The sequence below is a fragment of the Pogonomyrmex barbatus genome, unplaced genomic scaffold (assembly GCF_055798465.1).
Source record: "Pogonomyrmex barbatus isolate J1 unplaced genomic scaffold, ASM5579846v1 scaffold15, whole genome shotgun sequence".
In the NCBI taxonomy this organism is placed as follows: Eukaryota; Metazoa; Arthropoda; class Insecta; order Hymenoptera; family Formicidae; genus Pogonomyrmex; species Pogonomyrmex barbatus.
In genome coordinates, this window is record NW_028297111.1 from 6,304,506 (window position 1) to 6,317,798 (window position 13,293).

General features: G+C 32.4%; 3 protein-coding genes across 5 annotated transcripts in view; 2 read left to right on the top strand and 1 right to left on the bottom strand.

Annotated features, from left to right (window-relative positions):
- Nucleotides 1–30: 30 nt before the first annotated feature.
- Nucleotides 31–5,980, bottom strand: LOC105429944 (uncharacterized). Of its 2 annotated transcripts, none has more exons than XM_089073373.1 (7): nt 5,880–5,980; nt 4,897–5,045; nt 4,218–4,344; nt 3,998–4,095; nt 2,646–2,865; nt 1,518–2,022; nt 31–933 (listed from the first exon to the last, which is right to left on the bottom strand). In XM_089073373.1, the coding sequence occupies exons 2-7, from the start codon at nt 4,933–4,935 to the stop codon at nt 621–623; spliced, it is 1,302 nt and encodes a 433-aa protein (XP_088929499.1). In that variant the 5' UTR covers nt 4,936–5,045; nt 5,880–5,980; the 3' UTR covers nt 31–620. The 2 variants fall into 2 exon arrangements, with proteins under 2 accessions (XP_088929499.1, XP_088929497.1); XM_089073371.1 differs by having other exon boundaries at nt 4,897–5,168; nt 5,880–5,943.
- Nucleotides 5,981–7,361: 1,381 nt separating this feature from the next.
- LOC105429937 (uncharacterized) overlaps nt 7,362–13,293 on the top strand; it is an 11,347-nt gene continuing 5,415 nt past the window's right edge. The window contains exons 1-4 of one of the 2 annotated variants that reach the window (XM_089073759.1): nt 7,362–7,481; nt 7,910–8,117; nt 9,092–9,567; nt 10,139–10,339. In XM_089073759.1, the coding sequence (XP_088929885.1) occupies nt 7,910–8,117; nt 9,092–9,567; nt 10,139–10,339 (885 nt within the window). In that variant the 5' untranslated portion in view covers nt 7,362–7,481. Of the gene's footprint in view, nt 7,482–7,576; nt 7,712–7,875; nt 8,118–9,091; nt 9,568–10,138; nt 10,340–13,293 lie in introns of those variants that run through there. The other variant, XM_011643198.2, reaches the window with a different exon arrangement.
- Nucleotides 12,277–13,293, top strand: part of Adsl (adenylosuccinate lyase) — a 29,090-nt gene continuing 28,073 nt past the window's right edge. The window contains exon 1 of the mRNA XM_089073760.1: nt 12,277–12,540. Within this exon, the coding sequence (XP_088929886.1) occupies nt 12,385–12,540 (156 nt within the window). The 5' untranslated portion in view covers nt 12,277–12,384. The remainder of the gene's footprint in view (nt 12,541–13,293) is intronic.

The window sequence follows — 13,293 nt, forward strand, 5'->3', positions numbered from 1 at the left end:
TTAATTATTAAAATCATTGCAGACCTGTGATGTAGCTATCCTTATTTATTTATTTTTATTATTATAATTAACTTAAATGTAAATGCATTGGAGCATTTCGCACATGTCTTTGATAATGGCCATTAAGTCCAAAATTTATATTCCTATTATTTCCTCTTATAATTTAAATTTTTTAATTGAATCAAATAACCTAACATTGAGAATACATACATACATACATAAAAAAAATTTCTATTCTATTTTAATTTTAAATGCAATTAAAGTTAAGTGCAACTTATTAATTCTAAATATTCTTGGACTTGATTAGTTTCTCTTTTCAATTGTTATCATATACAAAAATCTCAGAAAATATCAAAGAATATATAATGTTGATGATAATTATATTCTATTTTAATCCTTTCATGGCTAACTTAATTATGGAAAAATTCAATGAATCTCATAAATGTAAAATAGCAGGATATGGCTAATATTTATAAGATTAATGAAGAAAACTTCTAAAAAGTTTTAATTAATAATTTTACTAATTAAAAAAAATAATTGATATCCTTTCTGAATTAAAGCTGGCCAATAGATCAATAGATAATTAATGAAATGACCAAAAATATCCGCGCATGAAAGGGTTAAACTCTACTGTGTTCCGGGCTAGGTTTTGGTGTACTCGACTGAATCTCCTGCGGCCAGTTACTTGCAGTATGTCGAACATATCCTGGATCCGTCGGCGAGGACGGTGTCCTTGAAGTTTGCGTGCCAGTGGTTTTCAGTACGCCAAAATATTCCTCTAACATCTCGATCTCATCTTTGGATCTTCTAGATCGATAGTCCTTAGGCGGAGGTGGCACATTGAAGGACACGTCGCGATGATGGCTCTTTAGGATTCCCGATGAGCCGCGCATTCTGATTGGCACGTTATCATACTGGCTGTTGTCCGAATATCTGTTTGCCATTTGAATAAAATATTATTATATTTTTGGAATCGGCACCACTATGCGTCAGACATCTTGAATCATAATGTCAGGAATGTAAGGAAGCGAACGATTTCCAGCGATTCACGCCTATATAAATGACTCTTCATTTCTATCCTGACTAAGACAATCGAGGTTCATAATTGTTTTATGGATATCAGAAAAGAACGGGAAATATGACACATATACGATAAAGATTATCTTGTATCAATCTTACGATTTCAATATAGGAAGTTTGAATCATTCTGAAGATTAAATCTTCAATTATTTCGTCAATTAAGAGAATTCTTAAAGAAATAGAAAAGAAGATTCAAACGTTTTAAGATTTTTCTTATTTTAAATATTGGATATTCGTAACTCGACCAAATGTGTGTTTTCAGTTCAATTTTTTTTTATAATGTCAAATCATCTCACGCAAAAGGCGTGAGTCATTTGAATACTTAGGCGTTATGATATCCTGACGTGATCCAAGACAGCTGACATATGGCCGATGCTTAAAAAGAAATCTTCGAACCGAGGAATCGGCGGGAGGAATTCCCGGACGCGAGAAATCACCTGTAGTTGTCGAGCGCCTCCTCGACAGCGTCTCGTTCGACCTTCATGATTTTCACACTCGGATTGACGATCCTCGCGAAGACCGGGTCTCCCTTCTCGTACTCCGTCGGAAAGCGCGGTGTGTCGATCTCGTCGATCGGCCGCTGATAGATGTCTCGGCTCTTATATGTTATCCTGGACTGCTCGATCCTGCTATCAGGATCGTGCACCGTACGCGGCACCTCGATCTCGCGGTACTTCTGCAAGTCGCGATAAGCGCGGCCGTTCTCGAAATTCTGTGCACGTTCCCGTGGCTCCTGATCACCGCGGAGCTCGCGATCATCCTGGGCGTCCCGCGGGTGCACGGTGGTGGGTGATTCCTGCTGCGATCTCGTAGGATCGGAGCGACGATCATCCGATTTCTGGAAAGCATCGTTTACGCGACCGTTCTCGTCCTCGGGGATCTTGACGACGGTCGGTTTCTTCGTATCCTCGGCAGTCACCACTGGTGTCACCTGTCGCTTCCCTATTTTTTGAAATCCCATTGAGAAATCTCATTCACAAATATAAAGTAAATAAGAAATTAAATGTTAAATTAATGTATTATATAAATCCCAACAATTATACTAGAATCCTATGCGAAGAAAACATGGGATCCTATATTAAAAAATGTGTAATATTTTGTGTTAAATTTTCAACGTTTATATGTAAATTTTACACATGTTTATTGTGTAAACTGAATTGTTCTCTGTGTGATTTTTTTTTTTTTAATTAACTTAAAATGTAAAATTATGAAAACAATTCTCAAGAAACATTAAACTAATAATAATTCGTTTTAATTTTACATAATAAATATAATTTATCTTCATTACAATGTAAATTGCGTTAATTTTGTTTTAAAATATTAATAAAGAAGAGTGATCAATTGTGTTAAATTAATAAAAAAAAATTTGAGCGGGCAGTCCAGTTTAGAACATGCGATATATTTAGCATAAATTTTTTTTACTATAACGGGAACGGAATATACTATACAATACAGTAAATTAGAATTTCTTTTCAATATTCAATTTGCTCTCTTATTTATATATATTTAATGTAATGAGCTACTAATTTTTTCATAAAAGAGATATTTAACTGATCTAATCTTACCCAAATCTTTATCAATGATTCGTGCCTCGTCCTGCTTGTTTTTCTTGCGGGGCGGGCTCATCAACAAATCTCCAATAAACACCAACGCTGTGAGCAAGCACAACGCTCCTAAAACCGCGGCATTGTCAACCAGATCCTCAGGAACGCTGTCGATTGATGCGAGAGACAAGGCGCCGACTATCCCGAAGAGGATCACGCCCAATCCAAGCAGGAAAAATTCCTAAGATTCAATCGAGCTTGAAAAAAATCCGTTACACTTGCCTGATCTTACAATTAGCGTCGACGTAATCTATTTACGCTTTACGGCGCAGCCGATTGATTATGTATGAAAACTTATTACCCAATGACCTTACAACAAAAAAGAAAAAAAAAAAAGATGGAAAAAAAGTAATCGGTGTGCATGAAATGCATGTTATGTTACTCAGGGATTATTTGGAGTCGACGAGGATCAGTTACGCGTGCCGTCTGTTGGTGCCGACGGACTTACTCTCTTGAAAGAGAAATCAATGCCAGGAATGCATACAGGAAATGTACGCATTATACAGTCCGCTCAAGATCGGCTAGACCCAGCCTCAGTATTATGAGTCATTAAATGAGTTACATTACGTGTCGCGACTGACCCAAGGCTGTGGTTACGTGAATATTCTCGCGTTAAGAGAATATTCTTATCCTTGGCCCCCTCAATGGCACCTTCGCGCTACCGATTTTCTCACGCCACTGCCGCTGCGATTTATATGCGATATATATATATGCAGCGTGATATTTTCACTTTGCCAACCTCGGAATAAATTAAAACCGCTTGAGAAGGATCTCGACGTGTTGTTGAAACAAATCCTACTCCTGCCATCGTGTCGCTCCTGCGTCACAAGTGGAAGTTCCTACGAAGGTCTATCTTCGCAGCGAAATGTTTTTACTTCGGCCGATAGGATAATTCCGCGCAACGCTATGTATATTATTGCGGTATAAAGAGCGAGATAATTATCTTCAATTCCTTTTTTTTTTCCAGTGAATTCTAGGCTAACGATAGGCACAAATGTGAAAAGCCTTGTCATCGAGATGTACCGTCAACTTTCTTTTCTTTTTCTAAATGGATTCGGAAATATATCGACCCCATCTATCAATAAAAAAAGTAACTTCATTCAAAGATTGTATCTTCTTGGTAACAGAATGCCACGATATTATTTTTTTTTTTTTTTTTTTTTTATTAATGAGAGAAAATTACTCTCCTAATCTTTCCGTGCAATCTAAAATCTGCCGCGACATTTTTGCCGTGTTACTTGATGATATTACGAAACGCAATGAGAAAAGAAAAGAAAAGAAAAGAAAAAAAAAAAGAAAAGGAAAGTAATTACCGTCTTTCGACCCTGGAGTTCTCCGGTAGCCGCGGCGATCAAAAGACCCGTTGTTATGATGATGTATCCGCCACAGGTCGCCGTTGCGAGGGCAGCGCCTGAAAATACGCGGAAATTGGGAAATGAGTATGCTACAAGTCAGATTCTAGAAAGAGAAAGAGAGAGAGAGAGAGAGATCCATATATCCGGATGTCTGAATCATGAGAATCAAATTAGATACCTATGCTGCCCCACGTCACATTGTTCAATAGCGACCACTCCCTACTGCGATTTCTTAGGTAATTGAATACCCTTCTGCTCTCATCGTCTGTTACCCTAAGCGCCACGATGCAGGCGACGCACAGGAGCTGCAGTTCGACGCACACATGATTTTCACCAATTCATAATTTCACAGATGGTGCGAAGAGAATTATATCAGTCAACATCACGGGTCATTTCAAACGAGTATCGTTTCAACAAAATATTTTTTGATAAATTTTCTGAGATATCATAAATATATGGAAACATATATTTTGCGCTAATTACCGCTTTTCTATTATTATTATTATTATTATTACTGGTTTATTATAAAGATTAATTGTTTCAGCAATTAATTATTATTGCTATCATATATAGTGTATAAATGCTAACATTAAATTTAAAAAAACAGAGACTGAGTTAATTTTTTTAACTGTAGCATTAATCTAAAATCTTTACATCTTTACATCTTTTTGATGTAAGGGGGTTTAGATTAATGCTACAGTTTTGCTACAGATCTGATATATTTCATTCGTTTCAACCATTCCAACTTTCAATTTTTCAACAACTGATAAAGTAAAAATTTTTTAAATTTCAGAACCAAACGTATCAATCATAAAAGAAATCACGCCGAAAAGCAAATTGAAAATGTATCTACGTACCACTTCGATTATTCTAATGAACACCTTGCGATTCCACATGATGCGACTAAAGAAGATGATGTCAAACGAACAACTAAGGGAACGGTGAACAAATGGTCGTTTGCGAAAGTGTCGTCTCTTTTCGGCGAAGCATTACGTGATTTCTCAGGCTATTAACAAACCGTTCTCATTTTCTTTTGAAACGCCATCTTTTTTCTTGTTAGCTTTTCTTATTAATTTTCATTGCGTATACGAAGATGTATTATAGTTACAAGGACCCAAAAATTAATATTCTGTTGGAAACAGAATAAAAATTTTTATGGCAAGCGTTCTTCATGTTACAACAAGAACCATAAATAAATTTTTAATTTTTTACTAAAAAAAATCTGTAATTTAGAAAAAAAAATTGGTTTTTATAAAACATTTTTATTATGGATCTTATTATGAATTTATGAATTTAATAAAATTTATAATTTACATATTTTTAGCAAATTTATACGTTAATTTTCCCGTTAATTTGTTATATTTCCCATTAATTTGTCAATAGTTACAGTTAACAGAAAAAAATAACTTTTAACAAAGACAAATAGTTTACTTAAATCATTTTTTCATTTGCGAAATTATTTCCAATTATAATTCTAATATTTTAAGAAGAAACACACATAAAATATTATTTCACACATAAAGTAAGAATAAAATAAAACAGAAATAAAAAACGAATGAAAAAAAAATTCACGTTTTTATTTAAAACATAGTTATTTGCCGCAACACTCATTTAATTTTTTTCTAAATGTGTAGGAATTAATAATTAATGCTACACTTAAAAAAATACGAAAATACGCAGCACGATTCTTTTTCACTCTTTCTTGAACTTATCTGTGACCGGCGAGTACAAAAATATTATTTTCAAAAATAAATCGTCCACGTTGCTTTGAAATGAAGTTGAGCGATATCGCTAAATGTTCTAGTTAACCACTCGATAGTGGAAACCGGTATGTTATCACCTGTAGTCACGATGCGACACGAGGAATCGCGAAACGGAGCTTCGCGTCGCGACGCGCTCGAGCGACGACTGAGAAGATATCGCGAAGGCGCAGTCGTCCAGGTTGGCGGCATCGTGTGTGTCATGTAATAAGGACTGACTGCATGCGAAACGACACAAGTAACAATGCTGTTATCACACGGTGCAATGGCGCAGGACGATGAGAACCCTGCGAATATGTGTCACGGAGAAGCTCGTCGCGCGCCTCGTACTACCACCTTGAACCCGTTTGCGACACGCTAAATGTCTCGCTGCTGTCTCTTCGACACTCCACTCGTTATTATTTTACGTCTCTCGAGAAAAGAAGACGCGACTTGAATCTCTCATAGTTCTCTAGTTCTCTAACGATGAGCTTTCTGAAACTAAAAAAGTGACAAATATGCGCGTTCAACTTCAATTTCATTTACGTAAGTATGAAAGCGTTAGATAAATAGATAGCGTATAAATTATATATATAAAATGCTAAATTATATTTCGCAATTATATATAAAAACTAAGTATTATATCTCGTAAATTGTATCTTCAAATTAAGAGCGAGCAATAAAATTATGAGATAAAATTTACATCGATAGATATAATAATGATACATGCAAAAGAACATAACATACTTATAAATTAAATGTAATAATAAAACTATATATAAAAGAATTTAAAATGTATATATTGTATAATTATATTTATTACATAATTAATATTAATAGGAATTAATTGATTGCTGAAAATTTTTCCTTTTACATACATGTATATCTTTAGAAATGGAATGATATATAAATAATTAATATAATAATGTGTAAAGAAAAAATTTTCCAATTTAATAATTATTTATAGTTGATAAATAAAGAAGAACACATAAAATATTATTTCACACACAAAGTAAGAATAAAATAAAACAGAAATAAAACGAATAAAAAAAATTCACATTTTATTTAAAACATAGTCATTTGCCGCGACAATCATTTAATTTTCTTAAATGTGTACGAATTAATAATTAATGCTACACTTAAAAAATACGAACGCGATTCTTTTTCACTTTCTTGAGCTTATCTGTGACTGGCGAGTACAAAAATATTATTTTCAAAAATAAATCGTCCACGTTGCTTTAAATGCTTTAGCGAAATATCGCTAAATGGAATATTTCTATCTTTCGTACTTTGTTAGTATAATTTATGTATATTCTTTACGAGGATTAAAATAGAGGATTAAATTATTTCTAAACACAGGATGTATATAGTTCCTCTTCAAAGAAAACAAATATACATTTATGTGAAATAGCTTTAGTATAAGCTGTATAATTATGTAACATCGTTATGAGTTTTCTGAACTCCATATCCTTCCACAATTTTCAGATCTGTTTCGAAAAAATGTATATAGTTTACGTAAGGATATAGCACACGTCAGTACAAAGCGTGGTACACAATAGCATCGATTGTTTGATGTGCGTGCGTAGTTCGCTAAATCCCGCCGACACGGCGACAAGATGACAGATGAAAGTCGATCCGACGGCCGTCGCTCCGTCCGGAATTGAGGAAAGAGGAATGCCGCGTGCGGAGTAAGAGAGACGAAGGTAAATCTCTATCCCTTATCCCTTCCACATTAACTTGTCCGCCAATCCTGATACATCCTGAATTTATTTTGTCCTCCCTCGATGAGCGCGTAATCCGGCTGTCGGCTCGTTTCTCTCGCCAGTAGATGAGTTTCTCGCGTCGCGGCGATAATCGGCGGTGGAACGATCCGCTTTTATTATTACAAAGACCCGCATCAACACGTCGAACATATGCATATATACGTTTATACGTAATGTATTACGCGTATATATGCGTATATCATATATATTCGTATATACATATATTATATATATATATATATATATATATATATATATACATATTATATATAACATATATATATATATATATATATCGTTCTTTATGTGATCGTTCGAGATTGTTCTGAATCAGCTGATATCGATTTATTGATTGGGATTGTGTGAAGATGGAGGTAAATAAAACGAGAGACAATCGCAAAGGGAACAGCCGGAGGAGAGGCGGCCGGAAGGAGGAGAAGCGTGAATTTCGGAAAATGAAAAATACGAGGAGCGAGGAAGTCGCACAGTGGCCGCAATTTCCCATGACCGACGTCGAAAATATCGCGGGCATTATGCAACAGGAGACGTCCCTGAATTTGGAAAATTTTGAGAATGGTGAGTCGATAATGCTTTGTTCTTTTTTTTTTTTTTTCATCTACGTGAATTAGAGAGTTGCGTATGAATTTTGTTCGCGCGGAGTATATATAAACGTACGGCGTTCAGTAAAGGGAGTATTCTCGAACAAATGTGTGTTTCGCATAGATTAAAAAGATCAAAAATCCTAAAATCAAGATTTATTGCAATTGTAAATGACAATGTCGAAACAGAGGTCGAAAGCGATAGAAAATCAGCGGAAGAAAACGAAACGATAAAAAAAATTTGGTTCGGCTGATTCTAAACAATTCTAATGTACCATTTCCGCGGTCAACATTTTTTTTCTCTTTGAATTGTTTCTCAATACAGACTCGGTCGAATTAAAACGTTTTTTTCTTCCGAGATAGTATCTCGTGAGCGAGTATAGTAGTGTGTGCTACCTCGAATGTCTTTCTCCATGGATACGGTGACGCTGTGTTTATCATTATTGTACCGCGCAACACAAGAAAGTCGCTGCTATTCCGCATATCATATGTATGTATACATGTGTGTGTGTGTGGGGGGGGGGGGGTGTGTACAAATCATTTCGATCATACACATAGTTCATATTACCTGGTCAAGATCATGGAATTATTAGAGAAAAAATTTGTTATTGTAAATTCACATTTATTTCTTTTAAATGATGATGATTACTTTGTATTAATTATAAATTTCTAAAAGATGCTGCAAATAAATTCTCAATAAATTTCTAAGTTCATTGCAAAATTGAAATTTAAAGCGTCAAACGCATTATTATTGAAAAGATTTCTTTCCGGTGTTCTTTCAACAACACACAATGACATCGTATCATCAATTAGTACAATTAGATCTTTGAAGAATTATAACGATTAGAATTATAATTCTTCAAAAGTCTCAACATTTCTTTAACATAAAGATCGATATTTCTTTTCGAATAAAGTTTACCTCTAATTGTCAATATTTTTAACAATGAACAGGAGGCGAAAATAACTCAAAGTCCTCGCTCATGTGCCCCGCGTTACGTCGACAATTGGAAACCCATAGGAATGTCCTTCGGCTTCTGCACGAGTATAAACTGGCGTCCACGCAAATCAACGGTCAGAGGATCCTCAGCATTCAGCCGTTCCGTTGGAGTGGACCAACTCCTGGTATAGAGTGCGAGATCTTTGTCGGTCGGATCCCGAAGACGATCTACGAGGATACTCTGTACCCGTTGTTCAAAATGGTCGGCGAGGTCTTCCAAATCCGACTGATGGTGGACATGGCTGAACTGACGAGGGGCTATTGTTTTATCATGTATACAAATCCGGAGGATGCTGCACGCGCTATTACTGAGCTGGACCAGTATGAAATTTCGCCGGGTAGAAAGATACGTGTCCTGGCGAGTGTGAACAAGTGCAAGCTCTACATTGGTCCTCTGCCATGGCATATCGCGTCAGAAGAAGTCGTCAGGGTAGGTCTTTGTTTCTTTGTCTTCTTTTACGTTTTTTTTCACCAGTTTTAAGCAAATAAATTTATAATTTATGCTAAATTTCAGAATAATTTATTATAACTTTATATCTAACTTTATACTTTAATGTTGCATATGTATATATATATATATATATTTTTTTTTTAATATGTATTATATATAATTGGTTACAATATATAATTTGATTTTTGAGATATTTTGCAATGCATAAAATTATATTATTACTATAGAATTAATTTATAGATTATCTATTAAATTATAGAATTTTATTTTAAATATTATCTAAGTGGGTTTGTAAGTAAAAATTTATAAGTTAAATTTCTTGTGGAACTTGAATTTTTTATAGCTTCACCGAAAAAATAAAGATTATTTTGAAAAATAAATTTTGCTGAAATTTTTATTTCTTTCTCATTTTCTTTATATCATTTTTTTTTTAAGTGTATTATTGTTAAATGTATTCTTGCGTAATGACAACAATTTATAAATAAATATACATGTTCCGCATTTATTCCATCAATTTTCAGTTTTGTAATTGTTTTTTCATTGCAATCAGGTGATTTATGCATCAGCATGGGATATTGAATACGTATCCATTTATCGATTTCCAAATTACAATGCGGCTTACGCTATAGTTTCTTTCAAATCACATCGCAATGCAGCTTTGGCCAGACGAAAATTGAGACCTGAGAGACTTTTCAAGTGCAACGATGTCCATGTCGAATGGGCGCGTGTCGATTGGAATCCATCGAACGTGGTAAGCGAGAAATTGTACTTTTTTATACATTTTTCCACGAATACAAAAATTTTATCATATTTTAATAATTAAAATTGAAACACTGAATTTGATTTTAATTACACAAATTTATCTTTTTAATAAATTAAAAAAAAAATTAACGTTTTTTTAAACTTTTTTTTTTAATTTTTTTGTATTGCTGTTTCAATTTAAGTGAAAGATAAAACGAAGGGAAGGAATAGTAAATTATAAGATTTTTTCTGAAAATTTTGTGATTCTTTTTCAACTGAATGTTATATTGAAATGTGCACATTATTATTATTTGCTCATTTAAAATATTTGATTGAAAATAAGGAATTCCTGTATAAAAAAAATTTAATATTAAAAATATCAAGCGATTATTTTTAATTATTTCTCTTTTTCAATTAATAATTTTTTCTTAAAGATAATTTTAGAATTTTTTAACTCTTTATTAATTAATCTTTTTATTTTAATGAAAAATGTTAAAATTAGAAAATTTGTACGTTCTATTTTTGCAAAAATATTTAAAAAAAAATAGAAACGACCAAAAACGATCGTTTGATATTTCCAGCATTAATGGGAAAGGGTTCAAAATAAAAATCCTGTGAAATTCTATTGCTGCAATTTAATCTGTTGGAGGCCAGATTGGTCGAATTACTTTTTACACATTATTTATTTCGTTTTTGAGACTTTTGGATTTATGACATAATGTAGTATGTAAAAACATGTCTTTGTAGATTCTGAATTAATGCCCATATATTTGAGATAGATTTGTAACTATGTTCAATTTATAAATATAATTTCATAAAATAAAAATTTCTTTACATTTATCTAGAAAAATTGTAGCCAAAAGCTGTTTTGGAATTAGCATTGCAATATTACACAACTTTGTTGTTGATTTGTTATTGTATTTATTAATCGCTCATTCATCGCGAACGTGTGTTTATCATTGCATTTAGACTGATAACTTATAAACTTTATAAGTTATAATTAATAACCAATAAAGTTTCATTATTGCACGATGAAATTTTTCGAACATGTAGATTAGTTACAAAAGACAAGAAATTTCTAAAGCCTTGACAATTTTACTATTTATTTAACATGTTCCACAAATGTGTACTCGTACGATAAAATTTGTATGATAAATATTAATTTTAGATTGGGCTGCATCAACAATTTTGGCTTTAAGTGAAACTTTAAATTTCTTGCATCAAAACAAAAACGAAATCTATAACACTTTTACTTTGATATAATTCAAAATTTGAAGGATACACTTATGAATGATTATTATTTAAAATAAAAAAATTATAAAACAATAGATTATTCTAGATCACATTTAAAAGTAATATAAAAAATTTTGCGGCGGTTTAGAATTTAGAATTTGAATAACAAATTATTTAAATATAAAATAGAAATATGTTTTAATAGAAATGTAATTAAAAAAATAATGACAAAAATCTCAATTTTTTTTATATAAATATTTTAAGTATTCAAAATGATTTATGTAAGGTTCCTGTGTGTAAACAATAGTCCTATAAATAAGAATTAAAATTTTATTACAAATGAAGCATGATGATATAAATAAAATTAAATTAATTTTTATTTACAGAATAATTAATCTCTGCACTGCAATTTCAAACCATTCTTTTTGTACAAATTTTAAATTACAATTTAGAACAATCTGTAAGTTTTTCATATTGTTTTTTTTTTTATTGTAAATATAAAAATTATAAAAAAAAGTTGTAATAAAATCGTTAAATCTCTCTTAAAGCCAAAATAACATTGGTACAACCGATTCTTTTTCACTCTCTACTAATCACATTGCATTTATTTTATTCGTCGCTTTGCGATCGACGGAGTTGAAGAGTAGTTCGTTTCAAATAGTTTCACCAGTTTCCCAAGGCGAGGCGCTTTGGACATAATCGATCACCCGGTCTCGGTCTCGGTCAGAGCATAGGCAGTATCAGCTGATTGCAGTTTTATTCACGCGATCGTGTCGGACGGTCTCTTTTGCTTTGCCGGGCCTTATTCAATCTTATTCGATCATGAGCGTTTCGAAAGTGCCGAGCAACGATTTCTGCGACTATCGCAGCCCTTTATCGACCCGATATGCCTCGAAGGAGATGCGCTACAATTTCAGCGACCAGAACAAATTTAGTACGTGGCGCAAACTTTGGATTTATCTGGCTAAAGCTGAAATGGTACGTGTTTCGATTCGAACGATAACAATCTGTCGGCATGTATGTCTCCTCGATACGATTCGAACATAATAATAATAATAATAATAATAAAATAATCGGATAAATTTGCAGATCTATTACTTGATAAAAATTTAAAAAATCTGAAATTTTCTGGAAATTTTCAGGAATTTTTTGTTTATGCCTTCAGAAGAATCAAGAAAATTTTTTAAAGTTGCTTTTTCCCTTTATATTTTGTCTTTATATTATAATTGGGAGTTTACTGTTATCAATTTAATAAATTGATAACAGTGAACCTATTTATTCTAAATATCAGAGCATACTGATTTTACAATCAATCCAATATTCAATTTCAGTATCGAAGACAGCGATTTCATGTTTGATGCAATTTTGTTTAATGAAGACACTTGTTTTAATAGTTTCATCAAAGTATTGAATTTTATAATTCCGGTTGTGCATTATATAATTTTTGATTTTTAGTTTTTAAAAAAAGTTTGAAAATTTGAAGCGGTATTAAAATATTTGTTTTTTAAAATCTTTACAATTTCTTTCAAAATTTTCTTAATTGAATTATTGAAAATCGAGTAATACTTTATTTTATGATTTATAAACTTTTATGAATGAAAAATATTAAAAACAAATATATATATATATATATATATATATATATATATTTGTAAGATATATTTAAAAATATTTTCATTTTATCTGAAATTTTTAACAAATTATCTTGAAAATCAGAGAATTTTTTTTCGG